At 42.4% G+C, this 16,375-nt stretch overlaps 1 protein-coding gene across 9 annotated transcripts in view; it reads right to left on the bottom strand.

Moving 5' to 3' along the window:
* The window catches only part of MAP4K4 (mitogen-activated protein kinase kinase kinase kinase 4), a 491,439-nt gene that overhangs the window by 126,795 nt on the left and 348,269 nt on the right, over positions 1–16,375 (bottom strand). For all 9 annotated transcript variants that reach the window (XM_029604813.1, XM_029604806.1, XM_029604807.1 and 6 more), the window contains one exon: positions 14,566–14,727. In XM_029604813.1, the coding sequence (XP_029460673.1) occupies positions 14,566–14,727 (162 nt within the window). The remainder of the gene's footprint in view (positions 1–14,565; positions 14,728–16,375) is intronic.

The raw sequence follows: 16,375 nt of genomic DNA, 5'->3' as shown, positions 1-16,375 counted from the left end.
AGTGGAAAGACAAAAAAGCTAGTTCTTAGAAATGCCCTCTTGCGAAAATATTAACCATTTTACATAGGTAGCTTCTAACCCCAATCCCCCTCCCCGGTGCCCAGAAATCCTATGCACATATGCAATGTCAAATATGAACAGATCCTGCACATTCTACGGAAATATCTTGGTGTCGCTCAGTCACTCACCTGGATTCTCTTTCTGATTTATGGATAAACATTTGTTTGTGTATAGGTCCCAGAATACTTTGAACATTGGGTTCTGTATTTACTGGACCAAACAAAAAACATTACACCCAGATGTTTAACTACTGCAGACACTTGCAGAAGGGACCTGCGAGTTCTTCAACACAATACCAGCTATGTACAGCTGCTTGTAGTTGGTCCATTAAAATATTTCACAACCTCCAAAGTATTCTCTTGCTTTTTCACCAATATCAAGATTATGAATGCCAATAAAAATATTTAAATACAAAAAAAAAAGTTTCCAGTGGTATAACAGCCTACTCGTGCATGCTTTATAGCACTATTTTACTATACACATTAATTACAATCTGGTAACTGCAAAAAGATTTAGTTTTCAACACACGTGATGCAAATTCAATGGTAATATACACAGAGTGCTCAAAAATATATTCTTTCAATATTAAATTCTTAAACAGCCTTGCATAATTCTTAAATTATTGAAGGACCTTTATATTTATGGGCCAGCTGTCATATGTAGTCAGCCAAATGCAATAGTCATTGATAAGACTCGGCCCTTCATATAATCATAGGTCCATATTTTGGGGGGGTATTCATTTTTGCTCTTTTCGATGCTTTACACTTAAAACTCACAAGTTTAGCGGCGCTTATCTTTGAAAATCATAGCCCCGACATGGTCAGTGTCTCAAAATTAATCTTCCTGCATCAGGGGGATGAGAATTCTTCTCTAGTATAATGTACCACTAGAGATCTCCTCTCCTTATGCAGGAAGATTTAATTCTGAAACACGGACTGTGTTGAGGCTATGCTTTTCAAAGATAAACACACAAGTTTAGTAGCACTTGTGCAAAGCATTGAAAAGAACAAAAATTGCAAAAGAAAAATAGGGACCTATGATTACATGAAGGGCAAACTAACGTGCCGATACAGTACAGTACGCTCAGACAGAGCGCACTGTTAACTGCTATTGGACGCTCGTTTTCCCTTACCCCTTATTCAGTAAGGGGCGGAAAACGCACGTCCAACCCGCCAAACCTAATAGCGCCCGCAACATGCTAATGCATGTTGATGGCCCAATTAGGTATGTGCGCGGGATACAGAAAGTAAAATGTGCAGCCAATCCGCACATTTTACTTTCAGAAATTAGCGCCTACCCAAAGGTAGGCGCTAATTTCTTCGGGCACTGGGAAAATGCACAGAAAAGCAGTAAAAACTGCTTTTCTGTGCACCCTCTGACTTAATATCATGGCGATATTAAGTCGGAGGTCCCGAAGGGTAAAAAAAAAGTTAAAAAAAATTTGAATTTGGCCGGCGGTTGTTGGGTCGAAAACCGGATGCTCAATTTTGCCGGCGTCCAGTTTCTGAGCCCGAGGCTGTCAGCGGGCTTGAGAACAGACACCAGCAAAATTGAGCGTCGGCTGTCAAACCCGCTGACAGCCAGTGCTCCTGTCAAAAAGGAGGCGCTAAGGACGCACTAGGGACGCGCATTTGCCCGCTCTCCCGTGGACTTTACTGAATTGGCCCGTAAGTCTATGAACAACCATTGCATTTGGCTGAATACATATGACAGCTGGCCCATAAATATGGAGGTCCCTCATTAATTTAAGAATTATTGAAGGCTGTTTAAGAATTTAATATTGAGAGAAATTATATTTTGAGCATTATTTGTTCTCTTGTATGGACTGTTCAGCTGCGCTATACACAGCATACCATTTCCCATTGAAAGATTTTCCCTTATTCCCCAAATTGTAGAAAGTGCATGTTTTACCTGAAATTATTACTTATTTAACCTAATGATGACAATGTATATAAGTGTAGGCAACTTGGAAATCATAGCGCCACAAATAGGCTGGGTTTCAGGATATCCACAAAGAATATGCATGAACTGTCCCCCACTCTCAGGAAATCTCTCATGTGCATATTCATTGTGGATAGCCTGAAAACCAGCCCAGTTTATGGTACTCCAGAACCAGAGTTGCCTACGCCTGCTGTATAAGGAAGGCATTTCCAAGCAATACCTACTCTGAAGGACATGCAAAAGACCAGTCAGCTAGGTCAACAAAATGCAGGTTTAAAAAATATTTCATATTTTAAATGCATTCCTGCCAACCCTATAAAGAACAGGTCATATTTTGATTAAACCTCTGGCAGAACACAGTAGTAAGTTATGTACATACATTTTACATAACTCAAAAACTGACCTGAGTTTCAGTGAGGTGAACTGTTAATTACTATTTTCAATGACAGAGTTGAGCATGCAAACTTAAGTCAATAATGGATTTCCAAATTATCTACCAGTAGTTTTAAAGGACAAACGGAAACGGGGGAGGGAGAAGTTGAAGCCATAAAGGAGAATAATCCCTAATACCGAGTTTCCGATACTAGAGGGTTCCTGACAAAGCGAGAAGTGAAACATCATGTCGGACTAGACTCTGGATCAATTGTTGAATCTTCACTGAAAGGGAAGTACACGTCAAACTTTATCCTGCAGTTAATGTGCACTCCAGTTTAAGAAAAGGTTTATAGAAACAAAAAATTGAGTAAAATTTAGAAAAATTATGGACTGTTTGGACCAATGATTAAATATGACCGCGAAGCGGTAAAAATATCGAGTGATAGTGCTCTCTATCCGTGGGGTGTTACGAAAGTCCGTGAAGTAGAAAATCAGAATAAAAATATACACATGGTAATTGGGATTTTGGGGAATGAAAGAGGATTATTGAATTTGGAATATTCTTGTAGTTAACGAAAGGAAAGTGTAGCCATTTTTCTCGATGACAGAAAATATTTTGCATCATGTCAAAAAAAAAAAAAAAAAGGTGGTGGATGCGTGGAACAACCTCCCCATGGAAGTGGTAAAGACAAGGACAGAATCTAAATTCAAGAAAGCATGGGACAAGCACAGAGGATCTCTGAAGGAATGGTAGGGAATGTAAAGTGAGTAGTTTGTGTGGATGGGCAGACAAGATAGACCATATGACCTATTTCTGCTGTCATGTTTCTATGAATATTCCATTTCATTAATGAAATCCAGAACAAAGTGGAAGGTATAGTTCAATGAAGTCACCATTCAATATCAACACTGTGTGCATGCACAGATTTGTGACTAACGTGTGAAAAATAAACACTAAAATATACACTGCAAATATGTAACAGAGCACCAAAATAATTTAACCTCCTAACCATTTTGGTTTGCCCTAGAGTATTGTGTTTAATCCAATTCTAAATCCACTTCAATGATTACTACAGATTTTCTGCTCTTTGATAAAGAACAGGACTTACTAAAATATTAGTAAATCCTGACCCTAAACTGCTAATACTAACAAATTAAGAGTATGCTGGACTTTTACAGGATCTCAAAGCCTTGAATGCTCAAATGAATGGCATGGGAGGGAGTGACAAATTTATACTGGGCTAGTCGGTTAAATGACTCAGAATATATATATATATTAAATGACAACTAGATTCTGGCCAAAACGCTATACCCCAGAACCATTTAATCACAAGTGGATTGTGATAAATTGCAGGAGGACCTTATACAACTGGAAGTCTGGGCAACCAAATAGATGAAATTTAATGTGGACAAGTGCAAGGTGATGCATATAAGGAAAAATAACCCTTGCTGTAGTTACATGATGTTAGGTTCCATATTAGGAGCTACCACCCAGGAAAAAGAGCTAGGCATCATAGTGGATAATACATTGAAATAGTCAGCTGAGTGTGCTGTGGCAGTCAAAAAAAAACCAAAACAGAATATTAGGACGGGAATGGTGAATATAACAATTTCACAATGCCTCTGTACACTTCTTGGCGATACCGCACCTTGACTACTTTTTGCAATTCTGGTCACCACATCTCAAAAGCGATATAGTTGTACTGGAGAAGGTACAGAGAAGGATGACCAAAATGATAAAGGGGATGGAATAGCTCCCCTACAAGGAAAGGCTAAAGAGATTAGAGCTGTTCAGATTGGAAAAGAGATGGCTGAGGGGGGGTATGATAGAAGTCTATAAGACCATGAAGGGACTTAAATGTGAATTGGTTATTTACTCTTTCAGATAACACAAGGACTAGGGGGCACGCCATGAAGATTGCAAGTAGCACAATTAAAACATTGAGAAGATTCTCTTATTCAATGCATAATTAAACTCTAGAATTCATTGCCAGAAGATGTGGTTAAGGCCGTTAATGTGGCTGGGTTTAAAACAAGGTTTGGATAAGTTCCTGGAGGAGAAGTCCATAAACAATTTATCAAGTTGACTTAGGGAATAGCCACTGCTGTTACTGGAATTAGTAGTATGAGATCTATTTAGTGTTTGGGTACTTGAAACCTGGATTGGCCACTGTTGGAAACAGGATGTTGGGCTTGATGGACCCTCTTGTCTGACCCACTATGGTAACTTATGTCCTTAATCATCTAATACTTTACCATTTCATGTTAAGCACAACTAGGTACTAATATGAACATCTTTGACAATTATTCTACTGTCATAGGGTGAATTTAAACAGAAAGAAGTTATCTGCAGATAATAGCCATTTAGCTCACAGCCTGCTGCACCATTTGTATCTGCCGACTGTGCTACTACAACTCGAGGGTAGGGGGAAAGGGGAAAGGAGAGGACCCGACTTAAAGGGGCATTCTCAGCTATTACTATATTTTCAGAAGGGGATTCCCTTCTGCTCCCAGATCTTCAGACAGAACCCTGAGGACCCTCTCTACACTTTTTGTTTGAGGACCTGGAATATGAACTTACGCCACTGCATGCATGCTTCAGTTCTCCCACGGTTTTGACTTCTTTCACCTCCACTGAAGGGCTGTTACACCACCACAGTGAAAATATTTCCTATTGAGACGTCCTCCTCTATTTCTTATGATTAATTCATATAATCAGTAGCTAAAGATGATTTTGAAACTTCATCTCACTAATTCAGATCACCCTTCTGGCATCAGAATCAATAATCACCTCTTTACAACCAGCCAAACTATTTCACTGTGTAGCTTTCTATATTTTTCACCAACTATCTTGACTTCACAATTCTTGACAGAAGAGCAGAGAAAACTATCAGCCAGCCAGCTTTCTTCAGGTCTAAATTCCACAATCTCTCTCTCATTAAAGAAATCTCAGGCAGTTCTGCTATTGTGATGTCATGTAACTTTAGCTACAGTCATTGTCACAGAAGACAAATTCACGAGTCATCATGAAAAAAAGCATCTTCAAAACCATTTCAATTTGCTTCAACTGTTGATATTTTCAATTATTGTAATTTTATTCTTTAGCACAGAAATTCTCAACCAGCGTGTCACGCACTCCTGCTGGCCCAGCTGCTTTTTTCTTTCACTCATTTCACCCAAGTGAGAGACTGCAGACATCCTTGCACTGCTGCCGGTCACCTGGGCTGTCAGCACGCTCAAGACCAGACCGGAACAGCACCAGTGTCAGTGGAAGTTGGAAAATTCAGCATGGCCTTTTCTTCAATCTGCTCCCCGTGGCCCAGAAGAGGAACATAAGAACATGCCATACTGGGTCAGACAAAGGGTCCATCAACCCCAGCATCCTGTTTCCAACAGTGTCCAATCCAGGCCATAAGAACCTGGCAAGTACCCAAAAACTAAGTCTATTCTTTGTTACCATTGCTAATGGCAGTGGCTATTCTCTAGGTGAACTTAATAGCAGGTAATGGACTTCTCCTCCAAGAACTTATCCAATCCTTTTTTAAACACAGCTACGCTAACTGCACTAACCACGTCCTCTGGCAACAAATTCCAGAGTTTAATTGTGCGTTGAGTAAAAAACAACTTTCTCCGATTAGTTTTAAATGTGATGCTGAGAGGAACACATGGGAAGAAAGGGTCATACTGCATTCAAAAATAGCAGCATCAGCATGAGGAGTAGTGTGGGCCTGGAGAAAAAACAGCTGATGATTAACAATGAGAGATAGCATTAGTCCCGTGGCCGATGGGATTTCTTGGCCTGCAGGGGCAGCAGAAGGCTGCTGCAGCTCCCATTTGTGTTCGGGGGGGAGTGAGTGAAATTGAGAATGAGCCAGCGTGTAAGTGAGGGTGTGTATGTGTGTGTGAGAGAGAGAGAGACAGACACACAAACTGGTCACTGTTGGTGTGTGTGTGTGTGTGTGAGAGAGACACAAACTGGTCACTGTTGGGGTGTGTGTGTGTGTGAGACACAAACGTCACTGTTGGTGTGTGTGTGACACAAACTGGTCACTGTTGGTGTGTGTGTGTGTGTGTGAGAGACACAAATGAAGAAATTACTTACCTGATAATTTTGTTTCCCTTAGTGTAGACAGATGGACTCAGGATCAAGAGCTATGTGCTCCCTTGCTAGCAGATGGAGACTGAGTCAGGTTTCAAAGCGGACGTCACCTTAGATATACCCCTGTAGTGACCTCAGCCATTCTCTTCAAAAGCCAGTTGAACATACTATTGAAAAACTTGAATAAAATTTGGATACAACTTAACTTGATTAAAAACTTGATTAAAAAACTGGTGACCGAAACTGTACTCAACCAAACATATGCGCTGTATCCCAGCAATACAGTAAGTCCTCCTCTGGCCAGGTCTGGACAAGGGTGTCAATCCCTTGGGAGCACTGATCCCTTCTGCAACTGAAGAATCTGTGGACCTTCGTATTGTGAGATGTGGCCAGTAGGTTGATGGATGGGAGGCCCCAGTGATCTACTAGGAGCTGGAAGGTTCTGGTCAAAAATGCCCATTCCCCTGGATCCAGACTCAACCTGCTGAGAAAGTCTGCTCTGACGTTGTCTTTTCCCACGATGTGGAAGGCCGAGATCCCTTGAAGATTTCACTCCGCCCATTCCATAAGGGGGTCTATTTCTAAAGACACTTGGTGGCTTTTGGTTCCTCGCTGGCAGTTGATGTAGGCTACCTTTGTACGTTGTCAGACATCACATGGACTGCCTGTCCCTGAAGCCTGTGGCTGAATTGCAGACATGCTAATCTGACAGCTCAGGCTTCCAAGCAGTTTATGTTCCAGCATGCCTCTTCCTTGGTCCATCGCCCCTGGGTTGCCAATTCCTGAGCTCCCCACCCTCAGAGGCTCGCGTCCGACATGAGGACCAGCCAGTTCGGTGGGAACAGGCTTACACCCTTGCTTAGATGAACTTCCTGTAGCCACCACTGAAGCCGAGAACATTCTTCTATCAGTAGGTGGAGGTGAATCAAGTAGTCTTGAAACTGTGGGTTCTAACGTGATAGCAGGGAGCACTGGAGTGGCCGCATGTGTGCCCTCACCCATGGTACTACCTCCATCATGGTTGAAGCCATCAGGCCAAGGACCTGGAGGGGAGCTCCACACCCTGGGGCGCATTGTCTTAGTCAGGCGCACTTGGCACATCAGTTTCCTTATCCTCGAGGGATGGAGGGAGGAAGACTGTCCTGCTTGGTGTCGAACCAGACTCCCAGGAACTCTGACTGGGAGGGCTTGAGGCTGCTCTTGTTCATGTTCATGACTCCACCGAGGTTCCTGAAGCAGGGGACCTGACCCTGCAGGTTACTTGGAGGCTCTTTCCAATGACTTTGCCTAGATCAGCCAGTCATCTAAGTAAGGGTGCACCAGGATCCCTTTTTTTCTCAGAGCCGCCGGAGAGTTAGGGCATCCCAACAGAGAGGTTTCAATAAAAGCAAATGTAGTCCATTTGCCTATATATAAAAAATCACCTGAGCTAAAGATTTCCAAATTATCCCTGAAAAGCAGATTGTTAATACAAACAAAACACACATTTTGAAATGTTTGTATGCCAATGCCAGAAGTCTAAGAGTTAGAGTGTATAGCAGTAAATAAGATTGAAATAATTGGCATCACAGAGACCTGGTGGAAGGAGGATAACCAATGGGACAGTACTATATCAGGGTACAAATTATATTGCAATGATAGGGAGGATCAACTTGGTGGGGGTGTGGCACTTTATGTCCAGTAAGGTATAGAGTCCAATAGGATAAAGATCATACAAGAAACTAAATGTTCAGTAGAATCTATATGGGTAGAAATCCCATGTGTGTTGGGTAAGAGTATAGTGATAGGAGTATACTACCATCCACCTGTACAAAATGGTCAGACAGATGATTAAATGCTAAGAGAAATCAGGGAAGCTTACCAATTTGGCAGTGCAGTAGTAATGGGAGATTTCAATTACCTCAATATTGACTGGGCAAATGTAACATCAGGACTTGCTAGAGACAAAGTTCCTGGATGTAATAAATGACTGCTTCATGGGGCAATTGGCTCTGGAATCAACAAGAGAGGGAGCTATTTCAGATCTAATTCTTAGTGGAACGCAGGATTTGGTGAGAGAGGTAATAGTGGTGGGGCCACTTGGCAATAGTGATCATAACATGATCAAATTTAAACTAATAAGTGGGGACAATAACTAAATCTACAGCTCTAACAGGATAGGTAACATCATCGTTATGGCACACCAAGCAAGGAGACCGGAGGAAAGACTTACCGAAGCCCTTCCACATCTCTGAATCAGGGGGAGTTCTTCTTTACTTACTTGGGATCAGCGGTTACCGGCTGAGTACAGATATGGTCTCCGGCTGCGGGAGGAGAGGGCTTAGACCGTCAATTGCCGCTGCGCTCAGCTTCCTGCACCCGCTGCCTTTCAGCTGCTTCAGTAGCAATGTCCACGCCGGGAACTGGCTACCGGACCAAGGCATTCCTCTGAGGGATCTCTGAAATCGCCTCAGGAATTCTCAACTGGAGGAGGGATCTTTAGCAGGGCTCGATCTTTCTCCAATTTACAGGTAAATTTTCTTCAAACTAGTACTGCAACCCTGCTAAACACCAATGATGGTGTGGGGATAGCACGTTCACATCTGCTAGGAAATAGATACTGGATGGCTGAGGTTACTGCAGAGGTGTATCTAAGGTGACATCAGCTTTGAAACCGGACTCAGTCTCCATCTGCTAGCAGGGGAGCACATAACCCATTGGTCCTGAGTCCATCTGGCTACACGCTAGGAAACTAGGAATTGGAGGTGTGTGTATGACACAGAGACTGGTCTTAGGCCCTAAGGAGCAGGACCATGTGGACAGAGCTTTGGCAACCACTGCTGCTTCTACTGTGCATTTGCCCTGCAAGGGATAGGAGCAGGAGAGATGCTGGAGAGGGCAAGTTAAGGGGGCTTTTAAGTTCATTTTTCTTTGATTGCCATTTTAATTATTGGGTATTATGTGATATGTCTGTGATTTTGAAATATTTTATTGGTATTTGGAGAATTTTTTTTATAATTTGTATGAGTTTAATTATTGGATATTACTCTATCTCTCAGTTTTGAAACATGTATTATCTTCATCGACAGTTTTACAATTATTTTATATTTATTGAGGAATACATAAATAGAAATTTGCAGACAAAAAGCTGGAAACAGCAAGAAGCCAAACTTTGTATGCAGTGCAACAATGGAAAAACAAAAGCTATTTATTCTGTATTTAGTGAGGGTCTGTGTGTTCTGCATGTGTGATCCAGGTAAGGGTATTCTGCAGCTTGTATTTTCTGTGTAGGGATCTATAGCAGTTTGGCATGTTCTGTTTTCCTAATAAGAGGTGCATTGGTGTTTAGGACCTGGTTTAATATTTGTAGTGTTGCCACTTCATAGATTGGGTTGTTACTGTTTTGAATGTGTTATAAGAACATAAGAAATTGCCATGCTGGATCAGACCAAGGGTCCATCAAACCCAGCATCCTGTTTCCAACAGAGGCCAAACCAGGCCACAAGAACCTGGCCATTATCCAAACATAATACAGGAATAATTTTGTACAGATTATTTTGTGTGCATTATTGTAGATCCTGGGAGTGTGTTAGGTGCTATATTTGTTTCATTTTTCTGGGTTTGCATTACATGCAAAGTGGCTTTTTTGACTTTCAGTTTGTTTTCATATTTTGTACTTTGAGGTCTTTCTGTATTTGAAGGTCGGTTTTGTGTTTATACAGAGATGAGGTATTTTACTAGCATATAGGCATTTGTATTGGTCTTATGTTTTCTCAATAGGACATGCATTGGTTGGGAACTATCTTTTCATAAGAAGGGCTATTGCACTTGGTAGTAGGGAGAGTGTGTGTTGCTGTTACTGAGATGACACCAGAAATATCTTTTTTGTATGGTGAGTTTTACGGGGAATATCCTAGTTCTGCTCTGTACCCATTGTTGGGGATCAGGAGAGTTCCTGTGGATACAGAGCGTGTGTTTACATTTAGCCCCATGACAGTCATGTGTTCAGTGGATCATGCACGTTGAGAATCATCTGTCAGGTGCGTCCCGACAGATAAAAGGCTGAGAACCACTGCTTTAACAAATCTCAATTTTCTATGCCCTACTAAGTGTATTTGATCAATAGGAAGTATCTTGCCAGTTGTTCCATTTCAGGATCCACGATTAATCCCAAATGAACACCTCTGCTTTGCTTCACTGTTCTTAGTATTCCAGAATCCTCAGGAGGCACCAGCTTGACCAGAAGAAAGATGCCTTATATAGTCACCACTCTACATACCAAAGAAATGTGTTCAGTTTCCCCAATTACATCCTGTATTCAAGGCTTTATCTGATAATGTCCTTTCCTTGAGATCAGTCAGACCAGTCCAGCTGGATGAGTTATTCACCCCGACTAGCAGATGAGACAGAACAGACTATGACATCAGCCTTACATACATATCTGTGCTGACCTCAGCCTGCCAGTATTACATCTAACTGTGATCAATAAATTTCATCTTATACCAAATATATTTTATTATTTTTTTTTAAAAACCAAAGGTTTCCAGGACCAGGAAACCCCAAAAGGAAATACAGGAACAGGAAACAGCTGAAGAAACATACCCAACGAGCATATCGACTATGTGTGTGCATACTCTCTCTTCGATCATACCATCTCGTCTGATACAGAAAAAGATTGGAGTTTGGCAGAATAGAGAGGGGGGTCCTGGACTGGTCTGATTGATCTCAAGGAAAGGAAATTATCAGGTAAAGCCTAACTTCTCCTCTTTCTCTCTCTCTTCAACCAGTCAGATCAGTCCAGACAGATGGGAAGTACCCAAGCTAGTCCAAAACAGGGCTGGTCGTCACAAACCAGTTCTCAATACTTCAGAGGCAAACTAATGTTCCTGAGTGGGCCCCCACATCCAAATGGTAATGCTTGGAAAAAAACAAATGTAGTGAGGACCAGTTTAGCAGATTTCTACCGGGGAAATCAAATGCAACTCCTCCCGAGACGCTGCCTGGGCTCTCATAGAGTGAGCCCTAACCTAAGGCTTAGGTAAGGATCTACCAGTATCCACATTCGCTGCTGTAATAATGTTCTTAACCCAATGTGCCTCTGAGGCTTTCAAAGCCGCCTCACTACATCGAACGCCACCGTACAAAACAAGACGATCTGATTTTCTGAAGCCATTAGTGGCCTTCAGAGGACAGAGGGGTGCCTGCCTGCCCCTTGAGGAACCTTCTTTACTGCCTCTCTTAGCTGAGTGAAAGGACAAAATAATAGTAAATGACTGGGCCCTTTACAAACCAAACAAACAGTCCTTGCTTAAAGCACCTAGAATCCTGAAACCTATTTCAGGAAGAAAGAAACTAGGAAGAACTCTGGGGGTCTGGTTCTTTGGAAGCCGGGGATTCACTCCAAGTCTTAGCCACCTTCTCAAGCTTCCCTCCAAATTACAGCTCTCCCTTAAAAGCTAGCTTGGTCAAGCTGGTCTTAGAAATGGAATCTGCTGACCAGTTCCACAGCTGTAACAGCCTCCTTGCTGGCAACCATGGACACCATTCCTCTGGCCGCCACTTGCAGCAAAGGAAACAGCTGGCAGGAACGCTGCTCCTAACTCCAATCGAAGAGTCTCATCCTCCAGCTCCCTCTTGAGTGCGCTTTGCCAAACAAACCAGACAGTCCCAAGACACGTGTAGGGCTAATATTTGTAATGCCATGAAGGCAGTTTCAAATGTCTGCTTCAAAACAGACTAGTTTTCTGTCCTGCACGTCCTTCAGAGTAGCACCATCTTTTTTTTCCACTGTTATCGTCGTTCGCTTCATAACCAAACATACCAATGCAGCTTTTCCCTCTCCTGAGAAATCTGGGGATACAATTTAAAGAGCAGCCTCCCTTAAAGTCAGCTTCCAGAGAAATCCACTGCAGACCCCCCCAGATCTTTTACAGCCTGATGCAAGGAAAAGGATTTAAAATGCTTCCCGATACTATAAGGTCTTCAGCAGAACCGGGAGGTTCCTTCTCCTCCGCAATATTTAAGGTCCGCAATGAAGGTCGGTATAGAAAAGTGTTAAAATAAATTAATGACTGACATTAAGGACACCAATTTCTCTCTGTGAAAGAGACACCCTGGAAGATGGATACTCCCCCTCTTCTAAGTCATCAGGCAGTTTCTTAACGCTATCCAGAGACTCCTCAGACCCAGAGACTTGCTCCTCTTCCAAGTCCCTATTGTGTTGCATTCTGTATCTTTTCTTAGACAGGGCACCTGACCCAATGGGAGTTGGAAAACCCAGAGCAGAGCCAGAACCCCCTGCCCCCCCCCCCCCCAAATACTGACTAAAAACATTTAAAAAAACTGATGTAAAAACAAAAAAAACCACTGCCGGGCTTGACAGGAGGCATCCATCACAGAAGCCACAGCAGTACAGGCCGGACTAGTAGCTTAACAAGAAGTCACTGCAAACATCCACCCAGCACAAACCCTTCAGCATAGAGAGGAGACCCGAATTCACCTTCACGCCCATGCAATACTAAGATGGCCGCCAGCTCAACTATAGCCTCACCAGGCCCGAGAGAAACAAGTTGCCTAGCCTGTTCTGCTGACTTGGCATGCCTAGGCAGAGCAAACTGCTGCTGTGATGCACTCCCTTCCTCACTCTCACATACAGGGCATTTCTTTGCAACTTCTCTAGCAGGCAATTTTCAGGCCCCACAGCCTGGACAAATCACAGTCTTTTTCCCTTTATTCCTGCAATGCTATGATTGTCTGCCAACAGCTCCCGTAGATTATACCAGCACCATCATTGTCAAAAGAATAAAAAGAACTCAGCCACTCACTTCTAAGCCTGTGTCTGCTCGCCTAATTCTGCAGTAAGCGGCAGTCACACTTCTGTTATGCAACAGAGCTCCAAGATCCGTCTCCTCTTGGTTTCTACCCTTTTTTTAAGCTTTATTGCCCCAGTAACAGAGAAAAAAAAACAGGTAGGGGAAAAGAGAAGAAGTGATGAAGGGGGTAATTGGTGGGGGGGGGGGGGGGGGGAGGGGGGGAGGAAGGAGACCCAGACACCTTCCTCTTTAGCTTGGAAGACCTCCTGGTCTAGAAACAGCTCAACTGAGGGAGGGAGCATGTAGCTCACCACAGGAGCTGCCTCAGAATCTTTTTCCTGGTCTATCCCAGGGTGATGCTCAACTGAGGGAGGGAGAGAGAAGGGTCTTTCACCTCAGGAGCTGCCTTAAAAAGGTTCCTATTCAACCTAATCAGGCCCGAATCCAAGCACAAGATGTGCCCTGTACCACCTGCTGGAGACAGAATACTGGCATGCTGAGGTCAGCACAGATGCATATAAAGGTGAGGTCGGCGAGTCTGTAACCATCTGTTGGGTCCAGGTGGATAACCCATGCATCTGGACTTTTCTCACTGGCTGAAGAGAAAATGTTATTTGTCATCAAGAGAGTAATTTTAAGGAAGGGGCTACTTTAGAATGAGAAAAGGGAGCTGCAGTTTATGTACCATGGCGGGGTGTGTCAGCTCCGGTCCTTGAGAGCCACAAACCAGCCTTTTCCCAGGATATCCACAATGAATATGTATATGAGAGAGACTTACATGCACTGCCCTCCATTGCATGTAAATCTCTCTCATGCATATTTCATTGTGGATATCCTGAAAACCGGGCAGGTTTGTGGCTCTGGAGGACTGCAGTTGGCCATCCCCTGCACCATGCTACTACAAAGGGAGTTTACAGAGGATTTAAACACCTGAATCTGAGTTTTTAATTTTAGCCAAAACATTTTTACTACCACTGGCATCATACTGCTTCAGCCCATCAACTGCAGATGCAATTCATATTTCTTCACAAACCGGCCACCTTGTTGGCTAACTAGTGATAGGAATAGCTAAGCCAGGAGTAGGCAGCTCTGGTCCACAATGAATATGCACAAGACGTATTTGCAAGCAATGGAGGCAGTGTTATTCCCACTGGAACTTCAAAAAACATTAGCCTATGAACTGAGATGCACTGTAATTTGCAAGCAAAAAAGTCAAAGTGGTGAAGTTTTTTAACCCAAATCTTTAGTTCAAATGTCTCGCTCACCACCACAAAGACCATCACATATTTATGTTTGTACCTGCGGCTCCACTGGCCTATGCAGTGCGGGCTGTGCAGGCTCTGCATTCCCATTAGAGAAGGACTCCGATCTTGAAGGCACTGGTGGCTCCAGCGTTTTGCCTGTCTGTTTGGACTGTGCTTCAGGGGAGCCTTGGTTGTTTTTTCTAAATCTATCTTCTGCCTGTGTCACAGTAGGGGAGGAGGGAAAAAAAACAAAACAAAACCCCATTGAGCCACAATACCTTTAAAAATGAATGAAATTAGCAGCATACAGAAGAAGAGACAGATGGTTTGGGTGCACAGCTGTCAAACAATCCAGAAACAGCATGGTCTGGATTAATAATCAAGTTCAGAAGCTTGAATGTCAGTTATGGATCAGCTTTGCTAGGTATTTATTAATATTTTTTCTTAAAGAGAGGAACACTATAACCAACAGGTTCATAACAATGCTGATTTGTCTTAATGATGTAAGTGCTGTTAGCATTTTCTTACTGATCAGCGCTGGTCTTGTATGTAAATTATGCACTTTTTTACTGAAAACTGCTTAGGACTTTGGATAACGCAGCATATATATATATATATATATATATATATATATATATATATATATATATATATATATATGTTTTTTTTTATTTATTTATTTATTTTTTTTTTTTTTTTAAATAAATGAACTAAAATGGGGTTGGTATAATACTGGAGGAATCTTCGGAGGCTCATGAAAAGGAATGGCCACATAGTTCATAACAGAGACAAAAGAAAAACAAGTTACACATCTATAATCGGATTATAGTTGTTTGGAGATACAGAACTATCATGAAAGGGCTTTTCTTTCACAACCTGAAGACAAAAGGATCGGTCGCAGTCAGTACAAAATGCTAACTGATCAAAATAGTTTTATCAAATTTCACCTCTCTCTCGCTCTGTTTAAAAAATGTACATTCCGCTACCTTCAACTTTTCCTGTCCTGAACCTGCTGTAGCCCAGTGGTTAGAGCAGCAGGCTGCAGACCAGGGAGGTGGGCATTCAGATCCCACCGACATTCCTCGTCACCTGGGTAAGTCACTTTCCCCTCCATTGCCTTTGGTACAAACCTAGGGGGTGATTTTACTATCCTGTGTTATTTTTCTGGAGGGGATAACACGGGGCCTTCTCTGCGGTGTTTTTACCACTGCCTGCAGTATTTTCCCCTCCCCGGACAAATACCACGGAGAAAGGCGACAAAAATAAATAAATAAATAAATAGCTTGCTAGCGGCCCCCTCTACCCGAGGCCATCTTCTTAAAGGGCCAGAACGGCCCTAAAAATTCTGCCCCCAATGTGTAAAAGCCACCTCCTCAGGGATCATTGAGTCCTCCACCCCCCCCCCCCCATATATTATCTCTAGATTTATGAATTTAATTTCCTGATTAATCGCAACTTGTTACTCTTGTAAGTCAAAGTGGCGCACAGTAAGATTTAAATCTAAGTTTCCTAACCAAAATAAAACATTAAAACCAAACCAAAGCTTCTAAAAACATCAAAACAATGTAAACAAATAAAAAAAAATAGGTCTTTAATGCTTTCTTATATTTGTGATAATCTTTTTCCAGTCTCACTGAAAGAGGAAGTGAGCTCCTTAGATATGGGGCTAGATAAAGTGATTTTGTGCAGGCTTTCCAATCTAACTAGTAATTCATGTTGTGAGAAGGGAAGTAATCATCCTGAACAATAAGGAATGATTAAACTAGAGCAATATGAGGGAATCCCTCTAAGGCCTTATTGGTCAAGTATCCAAATTTTACACTGGATGACCATACTGACCGGTAGCCAGTGTAGTTCCTTCGGGG

Source organism: Rhinatrema bivittatum, chromosome 5 (assembly GCF_901001135.1).
Source record: "Rhinatrema bivittatum chromosome 5, aRhiBiv1.1, whole genome shotgun sequence".
Classification (NCBI taxonomy): Eukaryota; Metazoa; Chordata; class Amphibia; order Gymnophiona; family Rhinatrematidae; genus Rhinatrema; species Rhinatrema bivittatum.
This window is presented reverse-complemented; position numbering and strand designations above follow the sequence as displayed.